The sequence below is a fragment of the Tursiops truncatus genome, chromosome 6, assembly GCF_011762595.2.
Source record: "Tursiops truncatus isolate mTurTru1 chromosome 6, mTurTru1.mat.Y, whole genome shotgun sequence".
In the NCBI taxonomy this organism is placed as follows: domain Eukaryota; kingdom Metazoa; phylum Chordata; class Mammalia; order Artiodactyla; family Delphinidae; genus Tursiops; species Tursiops truncatus.
In genome coordinates, this window is record NC_047039.1 from 26,651,840 (window position 1) to 26,667,796 (window position 15,957).

Below are 15,957 nucleotides of genomic sequence, written 5' to 3' on the forward strand. Positions count from 1 at the left end.
AGGAATCTCTAACCCTGAGAGATGTGATTCCCAGCCTCCTGCTGTGCCTCCCTTTCTGGGCCCGGCCCCTCCTGGTCTTGTCTCTAGCTGGAGCACTTTACTTGGTGTATTTCCTTCTCATCTCACCGACCTCAGAGATGAAGTCAATTATTCAGTTCCTCAAAGCTCTGCTAAACCAAAACTCAAGTCCCAGTCAGACTCCCTGGAACACCCTCCTAGTACCCAAGGACTCCATGTCCAGGAGTGGCACATCTGCTCAGGCTGTCCAAAATCGTTTTCAGTCCTCAGATCAATTGGCCAATGATTCAAAAGCTGTGAGGTTTTCAGGTTTTTGTTTTTCAACGGAAAAGTTAAGCTTTTAACCAGTTGGATTGTACATGCTGGTTTAGGGCATGTGGCTTTTGCTGGTACAATAAAGATACATTGTGCTTGTTGTGATCTGAGGCCACGTCCATGGCAGCCGTCCATCAGCGTTCAGTGTCCATCCCCATCAGAGGGACTCTGGCACCCTCCTGTGGGAGGGACAGGTTGGAGGCATAGGACCACATAGAAATGCTCAGGGACTGCCCAGTGCTTCTTGTCCACTAACAGGGGCCCTATTTCAGCTCGAGTGTCATGGGGCTACTGGTTAGTTGCTAAGTTGGGTGGGGGGCTGGGAGGCCTGCATGCATCCTGGCTCCCTGCTTACCTCACGGCATCACTCACTGGTCCTCTTCTGCCCGTGTGTGCCTGGCTCTTGCCTGAGAAGCTGTGGTGAGGGCACCTGGGTCTCCAGGTGTCTCATGGTCGGACAAGTATGTGTGTCACTGCTGGGAGGGTGGCTGGCCAGGCATGGGAAGCAGATCAGAGCAGGGCACTTAGAATAAAAGCGTGCGAGTGACCAGCACCATGTTTGCCCCTGAGGTCATTGCCATGCTACTTTTCTACCCACGTGGTTCTTTTTTTTTCTAAGGGTTTTCATTTGCATCGTTAATTCTTGTTCCAGGATAAAAAAAAATTTTTTTTGAGGCACAGTAGGGACAAAGCGTTTATGTTTTACTTCTGTCTCTGTGGCCAGGAGGAAAGGAACGTGTGAGGCACGGCTTGGTGGAGACAGGGACCAGGCCTAGGCGGGTTGATTTTAGGTCGTGGTACCTGCTGGCCTGTAAGGCCTTATTCCCTCTGATGCTGTGAATCTGATGGTACTGCTCGTTTTCACACCCTGGCCCTTTTAGGCACACCTTGGCTGAGTTCCTAGTCTTCGGGCCACAGCTTGGCCCCCACATGGTCTGAGGTTGCTGGTCCGAGGCTGTGCTGTGGGTTCCTGCCCTGGGCCCTCTCGCCCACAGGCCTCCAACGGGGGGCATGTGCAGGCTCAGCCTGAGCTCCTGCTGCTCTAACGGGGTGGGATGCCCCAGGGCACCCCCTCCTGTCCCACGTGCTCTGGCATTTGCCAAGCCCTCTAGGGGTCCTCAGTCTGCTGGTTTCTGGGTGACCAAGGAGCTTTGTGGTCCGAGAGGAGACTGAGTACATGGCTGTGAGAGACTGGAGGGAGATTCAAAGCTGGTTGCAGCCCCTGAGGGCTGAGAGGCAGGGGGACTTTGGGCAAAGATTGTAGAGAGGAGGGCATGCAGAGCAGTTGGAAGACCCTGAAGTGTGCCCACTCGGTGGGATCTGGGTTGGCTGCGAGGGCTGGAGGGAGCTTGAACTTGGGTGCTGAGAGCCACGGCTTTGGGGATGTGGGGGCAGCTAGCCCAGCCCAGAGCTAAAGCCAAAAGAGGGTTTTCAGTTTGCTGCCTTGAACTGAACAGGAGCCAAGACGCTAGGAAAATAAAACCTGTGTTAAGCTTTGGAGTACAGAAAGAAGGTCCCAGCTTCATTGAAGCTCAGAGAAGATGAGAGAGGTTGGAGATGGGTGGGGGCGACTGGGGTGGAGCTGCAGGCAGCTTCAGGAGGTGAGGAGGTAACTTGGGGTGGGTGAGGCAACCATGCACAGGATGGAGAGCCGGGGGAGGGAGGGTAAGCCTGGACGCCTCTGTGGGGCGGGTGCCGGGACAGGCCAGCCGTCGGAGCAGTAGGCAGGCCGGCCCGCAGGGAAGGGCAGATGTGGGGCTGAGGCTCTGGGCACAGAACCCTCCCTGCGGCCAGTGGAGGGTTCAGGGAAGCTTGGAGTCGGTGCGGGGTGGGGGTGCGTGGTCGTGTTCAGAAGTGGTTGTGTGCTGTTAGTCAGAAGCTGTTGTCAGACCCATTGATCCTCCCTGCCTCTGGCTCCTCCTCATCTGAACAGAGGCAGGTGCGGGTACCCTTCCAGGACTTTCTCTGTGCATGTAGAACGATGGGGTCTGCTTTGTGTTTTTCGCACGTGTCCATCAGCAGCAGGCCAGGTGCCCATGCTGTAGCAAGTTTGTCTCTGGGACCCCCAGGGGCTGCTGTGCAGCCCCCAGGTCCTTCCCTCACCTGGGAGTGTTCTCATCTCTCCCTGTGGGGACTCAGGCAGGGGAGGTCACCCAGGGAGGAGACACCCCCTCACAAAGCCCCAGCCCACCCTACGACCACTCAGGTCGAGCTGTCCGAAGGGCAGGCCCTGTGCCAGCTGGGGAGTGAAGCTCAGGGTGGAGTCACCCTAGGGCAGAGCCGAGACACATCCTGCTTCCCTGTTCATGCTGCACAGGAGAGTTTCAGCACTTGTCTTGGCTCGAGACTAGGGGGCCGGATACAGAGACGCCCGGAATGATGTTTTGACTCTATAGGCCATTTGTTTCTGGTGCCAGAACAGAGTGTCTAATGCCACTGTCAGGTGAAAGGCTGACCGTTGGAGGTACCCCTCTTGTCACGGGGAAGGTGGGGAGGCCCCTGGCTGGTCCACACTGAGGCTGCGGGCCCCAGTTCCCGTGAGCTTCGTTAGTATTTGAACACTGACAAACAGCAGGTGTGGTCGTGGCTACAGGGCGTGGCCCTCTTCTTGAGCAGTCTGCCCGCATCGGATACTCTGGGACTTGAGGTGTCCCTTGAGCGGTCCAAGGGTCTAGACGGCACTGGGTGCCCGAAGTGCTGACCGTCCACACCAGGAGCAGCCTTTGTTTCCATGCCAAAGTGAATGTGGGGGCAAAGTGGTGTGGGGGCCTCACTGCACACAGGCCTGGGTGCTGCCTGAGACCCCTGGCCTGGCTGTGAGGGCAGGTGGCTGGTGGCTCTGTGGGCGACTCCTGCAGACACGTGCTGCACCAGGACAAGGCTTTAGGTCATCCAGTGTGTTGCTCCTTTGCAGTCTGGGAAGAACAGTTTTCCCAACAGCTGGGAGAGGCTGCCAAGCCCTGCGTCCCTAGCATCTGCCCTTGTGGAAGCTTCTCTGAGTCGTTCTGGGGCCTCTAAGCCAGCTCTTGCCAAGCCTTGGCTAAGGACGGAAGTCCTACAGGGGAAGACTCACTCTTCATGGGAAACCAGGGGTGGGGCTGGTTAAAACCATTATGCCCCATGTGGGCCTGATGTGGGCTTCCTGTGGGCCCACGTGGGTCCCCTGTAGGCCTCCTGTGGGCCGTAAGTGGGCCCCTTGTGGGTCCCATGTGGGCCCTCTGTGGGTCCTGTGTGGCCTTCGTGCCCTTGTGTTGCTGCCTTGTAGCCTGCTGGCTCTGTAGGCAGGAACTCGATGTATACACTAGCACAGTACGGGTTGAGCAGGGCTGGGTGGAGGCTTGTTCATCAGAATCTGTCTGCGTGGTGGGTGTTGAGGGCAGGACCCAGGCCAGGGCACAGACACGGGGGAGGAGATTCAAGTGGCCACCTGAGGATGGACAAGGGCTCTGGTGTGAGTATGGACTGGTTAGCCACACGATGCCTGCTCAGCTGTGGTTCTGCACTGAGCCGGACAGTGTGGCCTCAGTGTGGAGGGACCCGAATCTGGTTGGTTTGTGTTTAAAGGTCCACCCTAAGGGCTGGGAGCTGTCTGTATTCTGGTCATCTCAGGGCCTGTGTTCAGCGAGGGCATGGAAGGCTGGGGGCTATCCGTGCTCCATCTCCTCGGGCTGTGTCCGGTGAGGGTGTGGAGGTCTCAGTGGGCTGGTATCGCTCTCTGGCTCTGAGCACCGTGTCCTGGTGGCCGATGGCTTTGACCCTGGGTTCCCGGGAAGGTCGGTCTGGGGCCCTGATCGCAGGCCCAGGCTCTGTCTAGCACTCCTGACCAGGCAGCTCCTGGGGCTGGCTGGCGTGTTCTCTTTCCTGTGAGCTCTGAATGCAGAGCTCTAGCTGCACTAGGAGGTGCCAGGCAGGCACAGAGAAGCCTTTTGAAAGAACCTGCTACTGTGAGGCTGCAGGGACCTGGCAGAGTGATTAGTCCCATGTCCCAGGGTCATCTCTAGGGGACTGCTACGGCCCAGAGGACGCTACAACCACAGGAATCTGACTAGGAAACGTGCACTCATCTGGTGCCCTGCATGCTCACAGAGCCCAGGACCCTCCTCCCTTCGTGCCTCAGAGCCCCCAGAGGGCCTTGTGCTCTCAGTTGGGGTCCATCACAGGACACAGACCAGCAAAAACACTTCAAAGTTCCCACTGAGAATCAGTCAGTCTGGATTGCTGGCCTTTTTTGGTTTTATTAGCACATTAGAGACCCCAACAGAATATCACCTCCCTTTTTATCAAGTCAGCCTCATAGAACACAACAGAATGAGCAAAAATAAGTGCAACTCAATTTGAGCTAGGTTTCTGAGCCCAGTGGGCACAGCTCTTCCCCAAGGAGCCTTTGTCCCCGTCCCCAAATGCAGGAGGCAGCATCTTGCCTTCCACAGCGAGAGTACTAGGAATGACTGTGTGGCGGGCACCCTCCAGGGAGTATGGGGTGTGCAGGGAATTGTGCTCCAGGCGACGGGGCCGTGGGCCGGAGCACAGACACCCTCCGTGCTAGTGTGGCCTTGCTGAGTGACCTTGGGGACACCTGAGCCGTCCTTGCCCATCCCACGTTTGCCTGCTTGGCTCCCTGGGATGCCACTGGGTAAGCTGGGTGTAGCAGCCCCTCCCAGGCAACTCATCTGCCCTCCAGGTGGGCACTGACTGTCAGTGCCAGACACTAAAGTCACTGCCCATCTGTCTTAGCACAGACAGCCTCTGGGGAGCACAGGGCCTGGCAGCATTTAGTCATGGTGCAATAAGGAGGCCTCGCCCTGCCCCAGTGGACCTGGAATACCAGATGAGGCAGCAGCGATACAGAGAATCAGGGTCGGCCCTGCCTCCCACCTCTCTAGATAGGATCCCTCAGATTTCCTCACCACACTTGCCACTGGCCTGTTCAGGGCAGCTGTCCAGGATCTGGGATTGGCCTCAAACCTGCAAAACAATGTATCTTTTTGCACTTGGAAAACTGCCCATGGGCCTCCCTCTGGGCAGAGCTAGGCTCTGCTCCATTGAGAGCTCTCCTGGCTGACTCTTAGTGGGTTTCCTGCCTCAACCAGCGGGGCTCCCAGAAACCTTACATTTGAAAGCCAAGCAGTGTGCTTTGCTTTTTTTTTTTTTCTCCTTTCTCTCTCTCTCTCTTTTGTTTTTTGAATATGCTTCTAGAGACACACACACTTCTACCTGAAGCTTGGGGCTTGGCCCTGCACCTCCGCCCCTCGGCGAAGCTCGTGTGAACCTCCACACTGACTTGGGGGCCGCCCAGTTAGCCCAGGAGGCTGGTCCCTTCTCTCTGAACTGCTGGCCTTTGCTCCTCCTCACACACTGATGACTTTTGCTTAGAGTGTGGTGGCTTGTCCCCCATGTGTGCTGTCCTGCCTAACCCTGTGGTCTTGTGTCATTTCTTCTTCCCTTGCAGGGTCTGCCTTGAAGCGTCTCTGTCTAGGCAAAGAGCACAGCAGTCGTAATTATCGGGTTTTTTACCCCTTGTCCGCTTCCATCGCATGGGCTTTATTGTCGCTAGTGTGCATCAGGGTTTCCGCAACTAGACCGGGAGCCAAGGGCCCAGCGGGTGGCCGGGCGTGGGCCTGCTCTGCGCCCACCCTTCACAGGTGCTGCTTGGCCTCCGCCTGGCGAGATAGCCGCCCTCGGGCGCCCTTTTGAGTCTCCATGGCTCCTAGAGTTTGTGCATTCTTGCCAGTTCACATCTAACAGGCTGTCCTTCTCCGGAACATCCACATATTACCAATCATTAATTGGCTCCTTTTCCAAAACCGTAGGAATGAGTATTTCCTTGAAGTGCTAAAGATGAGTGCCCCTCACAGAGGAGAGATGCCAGGACAAAATGGGTATCAGTTTACCTGGGCCGCCCACTGCTCTCATCTCATGCCTTTTTTTTTTTTTTTTAATTTATCTGTTTTTCTTTTCTGGCTGAAATGTTCATGTAGAAATAGCAGCGTGTGTAAAATCTCATCACTAATGTTTAACTGTTTGTGTCTGTGCTGTTTCATTGCTAGCCTCTAAAGTAAACTACATATTGCAATGGCTTGTTTGAAGAGATGGTCATTAGGTTATTTATTTAATGCAGAAAATTTAAAAATTGGTTTATCCAAAATTGCCAATAAGAAATTATGTGCTGGGGAAGGAAAGGGACACAATTCAAAAATATTTAAAAGTCCTGTTTTGGTCATTAAAAAAGATCTTTGAGTGAAGTGGCGAAGTGCGCTCACCTTTGTCCAGCTCCACCTAAGCCACAGCCCCAGGCCTTCCCGGGCAGCCGGGCCTCCCAGTTCCTCCTGTGATAGGCATCAGCCCCTCCGTTGGCACCAAGCTTGTAGACCCATGTCGGAAGGCTCTGGGTATTTGTATCCTTTATTGTTATTACACACTCTGGTGAGGAGAGGCGTGATTTCTGTGTCTTAAATTCCAAATCACCAAGTCATTATCATTCATGGAAACATCAGCAATCCAGCCTATTGCAAGCATTTTCCCTTTGCTGGAAGGATAGCAGCAGCTGCTAAGCATTCTGCCTAAAGTATTGTTGAACCACCTCTGAATCCTCATATTAGAGCTGAGAGTGCAGAAGCGTGAGGAATTTGCCCCCAGTTTGTGTCCAGCTGCACCAGGAGTTTTCTAAACTCTCTCACATGGGGGTCTGGTGGTCCTGGGCAGTGTGGGCACAGAGGATGCTGAGTGAGGCTGCCAGCAGCTGGGATCCTGTCCCCTGGCTGATGAGATGGGTGATGGCTGCCTGGCAATGCCCAGTCCCCTGAGGTTGCTCCACTGTGTCTAAAACTGCATGGACCCCCCCAATGCAGACCATCTCCTGAAGCAAGGTGTTGCCTGGCTTAAGCGAGACCACTGTATGAATGACTGCAGCCAGCCAGTGGTGCTGGCGTGTGGTGTCACCAACCCTGGCCTGTGTGTGCTCTCTAGGGTCCTCCACCAGCAGCCTGGTCCCGGGCCCTGAGCCGGGCCCCCAACCTGCCCTGCACATCCAGGCGCAGGTGAACAACAGCAACAACAAGAAAGGCACCTTCACGGACGACCTGCACAAGTTGGTGGATGAGTGGACAAGCAAGACAGTTGGGCCCACACAGCTGAAGCCGTCACTCAACCAGTTGAAGCAGACGCAGAAGTTGCATGACATGGAGGCCATGGCAGGCTGGCCCCCGGCCTCTGGCGAGGCACGGGCTGTAAGTGGGACACGGGGTGGGGGGGGGGGCGGGGTGGGGCTTGCCCAGAGTCGAAGACACAGAATGGGAATGAAGCTGTGACTCCAGATCTCAGCAGAACCTCTGAGCAGCAGGCCTTAGCCCAGTGTTGGGCAGTGTCTAGGTGGGACTGGCCAGCAGCTTGCAGGTGTGGCCTCATCCTGGTGAGCCCACCTCAACCTGTCTTCCACCAGAGCCCAAGCTGGCAAAGTGGGTGGGGTCTGCACGACATACCCAGGGGACACCCCTTATTGAGTTTTAGCTCAGGTGCCCCAGACCACGTGGGGCAGAAGTGAGGAGCTGCTGTCTTAGGTTTTGTTGTGTGAATTGTTCCTGTATTAGGACCACTGACTTCAAAGCCTACTTGAAGGAGTATTCCCTCTTTTTCAGTCTCCTGGAGGAGTTTGTGCAAGATTATGTTATTTTTTCCTGAAATGTTTAGCAAAGTTCACTGGTGAAGCCATCTGGGCCAGGAGGGTTTTGTTTTTCTTTTTAACTTTTAATTTTTTATTGGAGTATAGTTGATTAACAATGTTGTCTTAGTTTCAGGTGTACATCAAAGTGATTCAGTTATACATATACATGTATCTATTCTTTTTCAAATTCTTTTCCCATTTAGGTTGTCACATAATGTTAAGCAGAGTTCCCTGTGCTATATAGTGGGTTCTTGTTGATTATCCATTTTAAATATAGCAGTGTGTACATGTCAATCCCAAACTCCCTATTCCTCCCGGACCCTTCTCCCTGGTAACCATAAGTTCAGTTCTCTAAGTCTGTGAATCTGTTTCTGTTTTGTAAATAAGTTCATTTGTATCATTTTTTATTTTAGATTCCACATATAAGTGGTATTGTATGATATTTGTCTTTCTCTGTCTAACTTACTTCACTCAGTATGACAATCTCTAGGTCCATCCATGTTGCTGCAAATGGCATTATTTCATTCTTCTTAATGGCTGGGTAATATTCTGTTGTATATATGTACCACATCTTCTTTATCCGTTCCTCTGTTGATGGACATGTAGATTGCTTCCATGTCTTAGCTATTGTAAAAAGTGCTGCAGTGAATATTGGGGTGCATGTATCCTTTTGGACCATGTTTTTCTCCGGATATATGCCCAGGAGTGGGATTGCTCCCCTATGATCTTTTACTTCAAAAAGTTTCAAACATACAAAAGATTGAAAATTCTTCAGTGAACTCTCAGGTACCTTCTACCTATGAGCTATGATTGACATTTTGCTGTTACATATTTATCACCCATGTCTACATCCCTTGAGGGTAAGGTTTCCATTTTGGATTTAATTTCTTTTACAGTTTTAGTACCATTTGGGTTTTCTATTTCTTCTTTCTGTTAAATACTGCTTTTCTAACAATTTGATACACTTCTAAATTTATCTGAGTTTTCCAATTAATTGGTATAAAGTTGTTTATAATATTTTCTCTTCACAGTTTGCAGGATTTGCAGTGATGATTTTTCATTCTGATATTGGTGATTTCTCTGAATTTATATATTTTATTCGCCTTTTCAAAGAGCTCATCACTTTGATGGTAATTCTTTATTGTATATTTCATTAGCTTCTTCCTTTTATTTCTTCTCTTCTATCTTTGGGTTACTTTTTTGTTCTAGAAAGTTTCTTGAGATGTGTAGTGCATTGATTTTGAGCCTTTCTTCTTTTATAATACAGACATTCAGGCTATAAAATTCCTTCTAGTGGTATTAGCTGCATTCCAAAGGTTTTGATATGTAGCATTTTCTTTAACCTCTGATCAAAATATTTTATAATTTCCGTGGTGATTTGAGGTAATATAGTTATTAATTTCCTCATGAGCTTTTTGATAGTGGTTTTCTGGGGATTTTTTAAGCCTAATTGCACTGTGATAAGAGAACAGATTTTGTGTGTTTCCAGTTCTTTAAAACTTGCTGGGACTGGATTTTTGACCCAAGCTGTCAGCCACTGCTCCACAGGTGCTTGAGGTCATCCTCTTTCATTCCCTCTCACGTCCACACTCCCAGTCTGAACTTTTGTTCCTCTTCTGTAGTAACCTCCTGACACTGCACCTCCATGAGTTTAACTCTTCAAATCTATTCTCCATTATTCTGGGACAGAACTGAGAATTCATAACACAGCCCCAAGGCCCTGCAGGTTCTGCACCTCAAGCCCTGGGCAGGCTAGTCTCTACTCTTCTGTCCAGACTCCACCACATCAGCTCTCAGTATCTGTGCTGGGCCAGGCCCTGTCGGTCAGCTCTGCTAATTCTGTTGTTCAGATGTCTGGGATTCTTTTTCTTTTCTTTTCAGAAAAGCCCCATTTGTTTATTTTTGTTTTTATTTACATTACTTTAGTAGGTGGGTCAAAAAGGATCTTGCTGTGATTTATGTCATAGAGTGTTCTGCCTGTTTTCCTCTAAGAGTTTGATAGTGTCTGGCCTTACATTTAGGTCTTTAATCCATTTTGAGTTTATTTTTTTGTATGGTGCTAGGAAGTGTTCTAATGTCATTCTTTTACATGTAGCTGTCCAGTTTTCCCAGCACCACTTACTGAAGAGGCTGTCTTTTCTCCATTGTATATTCTTCCCTCCTTTGTCAAAGATAAAGTGACCATATGTGTGTGGGTTTATCTCTGGGCTTTCTATCCTGTTCCATTGATCTATATTTCTGTTTTTGTTCCAGTACCACACTGTCTTGATTACTGTAGCTTTGTAGTATAGTCTGAAGTCAGGGAGCCTGGATTCCTCCAGCTCTTTCTTTCTCAAGATTGCTTTGACTATTCGGGGTCTTTCGTGTTTCCATACAAATTGTAAAATTTCTTGTTCTACTTCTGTGAAAAATGCCACTGGTAATTTGATAGGGGTTGCATTGAATCTGTAGATTGCTTTGGGTAGTAGAGTCATTTTCACAATGTTGATTCTTCCAATCCAAGAACATGGTATATCTCTGCATCTGTTTGTATCATCTTTTTAAAAAATTAATTAATTAATTTTTTAACATGTTTATTGGAGTATAATTGCTTAACAATGGTGTGTTAGTTTCTGCTTTATAACAAAGTGAATCAGCTATAGATATACATATATCCCCATTTCTCCTCCCTCTTGCATTTCCCTCCCAGCCCCCCATCCCACCCCTCTAGGTGGACTGTTAGTATCATCTTTGATTTCTTTCATCAGTGTCTTGAAAGACTTTCCTTCCTTTTAAATGCTGAGTCATAGTCCATTGTACGTACATACCACATTTTGTTTTATCCGTTAATCCGTTGATGACACTTGGGTTGCTTCTACCTTTTAACTGTTGTGCATAATGCTACTATGAACATGGGTATATAGATATCTCTTTGAGTCTTTGCTTTCAGTTCTTTAGGGTATATACCCAGAAGTGGAATCACTAGATCATATGGTAATTCTAGTTTTAATTTTTTGAGGAATCACCAAACTACTTTCCAGAGCAGCTGCACCATTTTACATCCCCACCAACAGTACACAAGGGCTCCAGTTTCTCCACATCCTCTCTAATACTTTCTATTTTCTGATTTTTTTCATGGTAGCCATCTTGATAGGTGTGAGGTGGTTTGCATTTCCCTAATGATCAGTGATGTTGAGCATCTTTTCATGAGCTTATTGGCCATTTGTATGTCTTCTTTGGAAAAATAATTCAAGCCTTTTGCCTATTTTTTAAATATAAACAACAGATATTTATTTCTCACAGTCCTGGAGGCTGGACGTCTGACATGAGGATGTCAGCATGCAAGGGTGAGGGCCTCTTCCAGGTTGCAGACTTCTCATTGTATCCTCACATGGTGGAAGGGGTTTTTGCCCATTTTTTCATTGAGTTGTTTCTTTTTTTGTTGTTGACTTGGAGGAATTCTCTCTATATTCTGGATATTAATCGCTTTTCAGATATGTGATTTCCAAAAATAATTCCCATTCTGTGAGTTACCTTTTTACTCGGTTGATAATGTCTTTTGATGCATAAAGCTTTTTCATTTTTATGAATTCCAGTTTATTTTTTCTTTTGTTGCCTATGTCATTGGATTTGGCAATGATTTATTGCCAAATCCAACGTTATAAAGCTTTCCCCCCATGTTTCCTTCTAAGTGCTCTCTAAAGATGCTAAGAGTTTAATGATTGTAGCTCTTATGTTTAGGCCTTTTATCCATTTTGAGTTAATTTTTATATATGGTGTTTGGTAAGAGACCATGTTTATTCTTTTGCATGTTGATATCTAGTTGTCCCAGCAGTATTTGTTGAAAAAAACTGTCCTTTTCCCATTGAATGGTCTCGGCACCCTTTTTGAAAATCAATTGGTCATATATGCAAAGGTTTATTTCTGGATTTTCTATTCTATTCCGTTGGTGTACAGTCTGTCATGTTGCTAATATTACACTGTTTTGATTTCTGTAGCTTTGCAGTAAGTTCTGAAGTCAAGAAGTATGAGTCTTCCAACTTTGTTCTTTTTTAGGACCGTTTTGCTTATTGGGATCCCTTGAGAATCCAAACGAGTTTTAGGATGAGTTTTTCTATTTTTTGAAAAAATGCCATTGAGACTTTGATAGGGGTACATCAAATCTCTATAGATTGGCTTTGGGTGGTATTGACATATTAACAATATTAAGTCTTCAAATCCACGAACATGGGATGTCTTCCCATTTACTTATGTCTTCTTTAATTTCTTTTGGCAATGTTTTGCCGTTTTCAGTGTGTAAGTCTTTCAACTCCTTAGTTTAATTATTCCTAAGTATTTTATTCTTTTTTGTGCTTAAATGTAATTGTTCTCTTAATTTTCTTTTCAGATTGTTCATTGCTAGTGTATAAAAATACAACTGGGACTTCCCTGGCAGTCCAGTGGTTAAAACTCCATGCTTCCAATGCAGAGGATGCAGGTTTGATCCCTGGTTGGAGAACTAGGATCCCACATGCCACGTGGAGCAGCCAAAAAAAAAAAAAAAAATGCCACTGATTTTGATGTGTTGATTTTCTACCCTGCAACTTTGCTGAATTCATAAATTAGTTCTAGCAGTTTGTGTGTGTGTGTGTGTGTGTGTGTGTGTGTTCTTTAGGGTTATCTGCATATAAGAAATGTTATTCTGAACAGAGATACTTTTACTTCTTCCTTTCCAATTTGGGTGCCTTTTATTTCCTTTTCTTGCCTAATTTCTCTGGGTAGAACTTCAAGTACTATATTGAATAGAAATGGAAAAAGTGGGCATCTCTGTCTTGATCTTAAAGGAAAAATGTTCAGTCTTTCACCATTGAGTGTGATGTTAACAAGGGTTTCTTCATATATGGCCTTTACCATACTGAGAAAATTCTATTTTATTTCTAGTATGTTGAGTGCTGTTGTCATGAAAGAGTGTTGGATTTTGTCAAATGGTTTTTCTGCATTAATTAAGATGATCATATTTTTTAACTCTTCATTCTATTTTTTTTTACATCTTTATTGGAGTATAATTGCTTTACAATGGTGTGTTAGTTTCTGCTTTATAACAAAGTGAATCAGTTATACATATACATATGTTCCCATATCTCTTCCCTCTTGCGTCTCTCTCCCTCCCACCCTCCCTATCCCACCCCTCTAGGTGGTCACAAAGCACTGAGTTGATCTCCCTGTGCTATGCGGCTGCTTCCCACTAGCTATCTATTTTACGTTTGGTAGTGTATATATGTCCATGCCACTCTCTCACTTTGTCACAGCTTACCCTTCCCCCTTCCCATATCCTCAAGTCCATTCTCTAGTAGGTCTGTGTCTTTATTCCCATCTTACCCCTAGGTTCTTCATGACATTTTGTTTTCTTAGATTCCATATATATGTGTTAGCATACGGTATTTGTCTTTGTCTTTCTGACTTATTTCACTCTGTATGACAGACTCTAGGTCTATCCACCTCATTACAAATAGCTCAATTTCGTTTCTTTTTATGGCTGAGTAATGTTCCATTGTATATATGTGCCACATCTTCTTTATCCATTCATCCAATGATGGACACTTAGGTTGTTTCCATCTCCTGGCTATTGTAAATAGAGCTGCAATGAACATTTTGGTACATGACTCTTTTTGAATTATGGTTTTCTTAACTCTTCATTCCATTAATGGTGTGTTACATTGATTGATTTTCATATATTAAACCATCCTTGCAGGGTTGCACCTGGTCATGGTGTATACTCCTTCTAATATGCTATTGAATCCAGTTTGCTAATGTTTTACTGAAGATTTCTACATCAGTATTTATCACAGGTATTTGTAATTTTTTTTCTTATGATGTCTTTATCTGGCTTTGATACCAGAGTGATGTTCGCTACATAGAATGAGTTAGGAAGTGTTCCCACCTCTTCAACTTTTTGGAAGAGTTTGAGAAATATTGGTGTTAATTCTTCTTTAAATGGTACAATTCACCATGGAAGCCGTCTGGTCCTGGGCTTTTCTTTGTTGAGAGGTTTTTTATTAATAATTCAATCTCACTACTTGTTACAGGTCTATTCAGATTTTCTATTTCCTCTTGAGTCAGTTTTGGAAGTTTGTGTGTTTCTAGGAATTTGTCTATTTCATCTGAGTTATCCAGTTTGGTAGCTAAAGACTTTGCCAATTTTTGATCTTTTTAAAACACCAACTTTTGGTTTTGTTGATTTTCCTTTATTGTTTTTCTATTTTGTATTTTGTTTATCTCAGTTTATTATGGTATACAGTTAAGTTATTGGCTTAAGATCTTTCTTCTTTTTTAATGTAGACATCTGCAGTTATAAATTTCCCTCTGGACACTTCTTTTGCTATATGTAATAGATTTTAGTATCTTGTGTTTTCCTTTTCATTTGTTCTAAGGTGTTTTCTGATTTCCCTGTGACTACGTCTTTGGCTATTTGGTTGTTTGAGTGCATTGTTTACTTTCTACATATATGCCAGTTTTCTAGTTTAATTTTTTTTTTAATTTCATTCATTGTGTTAGAAAAGATACTTTGTATCATTTTAATCTTTTAAAATTGTTTTGTGGACTAACATATGGCCTGTTTTGGAGAATGTTCCCTGTGCACTTTAAAAGAATGTGTCTTTGTTTTGTGCCACCCTCAGTCTATCAATAGTGATGCTATCAGCTAGAAATGCTTGGGAGCACTCACCTGGGCCTGGGTTCCCCTGTCAGAACCAGTCATATGGCTGGACCAACCCTTGTGGTTCTTAATATGATTGCAAGATTCTTCAGCAATAACCATCAGTAAACTGTGGAAAGGACAAGCTTTATTACTTACCGGTCTGGAGGGGAGGGTTACATGACACACCTGGGGCTACATAGTGAGGTGGCAAGGAGGGAGAGAGAAAGAGAGAGGGTGAGAGAAACAGACAGGCAGGCCTGGGGTTCTGCTTTTATTGGAGTTTCACTAGTTCATTCCTTATTTGTGAACTTAAAATGTAAGAGTGGGAATTAAAGTGCAAGAAGAAAAGAAAAAGGCAAATAGCCAAATGGTCAGTTATTTAAAATCAATCAGAGATCTCTAAATTACAGGAGCTCGGATGGGGGTGGGTGAAGGGGATGGTAGGTCTTTATCTAGTTGTGTGGCTGGCAGTGTTATTATTTGAGATGGCTTCTTTGAAGTGGGTGCCTCAGGAAATCAAAGCTTAAGTCAGGCACTTGCATTACAAAAAAAAAAAGAAAGAAAAGCTACTTGTCAGGGCTTACACTGCAGAATTCTGCTCTCATTGGGTGAAATGTTTTGTAAATGTTTGTTAAGCCTAATGGGCTTGTGATGTTCAGGTCCTCTCCTTACTTATCTTGTATCTGGTTGTCCTATCCTTCATTGAAAGTGAAGTATTAAAGTTTGCAACTATATTGCTATGATTTATGTCAAAGAGTGTTCTGCCTATGTTTTCCTCTAGGAGATTTATGGTTTTCAGTCTTATTTAAGTCATTAATTCATTTTTAGTTTATTTTTATATATGGTGTTAGAGAATGTTCTAATTTTATTCTTTTACAGGTAGCTGTCCAGTTTGCCCAGAACCACTTATTGAAGAGACTATCTTTTCTCCATTATATGTTTTTGCCTCCTTTCTGCTAGATTAATTGACTATAGATGTGTAGGTTTATTTGTGGATGTCCTATCCTATTCCATCGATCTATATTTCTGTTTTTGTGCCAGTACCATACTGTTTTGATGACTGTAGTTTTGTAGTATAGTCTGAAGTCAGGGAGCCTGATTCCTCCAGCTCCATTTTTCTTTCTCAAGATTGCTTCAGCTAATCAGGGTCTTTTGTGTTTCCATGCACATTTTTAAATTTTTTGTTCTAGCTCTGTGAAAAATGCCACTGGTAGTTTGATAGGGATTGCACTGAATCTGTAGATTGCCTTGGGCAGTATAGTCATTTTGACAATATTGATTCTTCCCATCCAAGAACATGGTATATCTT

General features: G+C 45.9%; 1 protein-coding gene across 13 annotated transcripts in view; it reads left to right on the top strand.

The window, feature by feature from the left end:
* The window catches only part of WNK2 (WNK lysine deficient protein kinase 2), a 153,649-nt gene that overhangs the window by 120,535 nt on the left and 17,157 nt on the right, over positions 1–15,957 (top strand). For 11 of the 13 annotated variants that reach the window (XM_033857809.2, XM_033857810.2, XM_073805945.1 and 8 more), the window contains 2 exons: positions 5,783–5,827; positions 7,300–7,559. In XM_033857809.2, the coding sequence (XP_033713700.1) occupies positions 5,783–5,827; positions 7,300–7,559 (305 nt within the window). The remainder of the gene's footprint in view (positions 1–5,782; positions 5,828–7,299; positions 7,560–15,957) is intronic. The other 2 variants (XM_033857812.2, XM_033857815.2) reach the window with 1 other exon arrangement.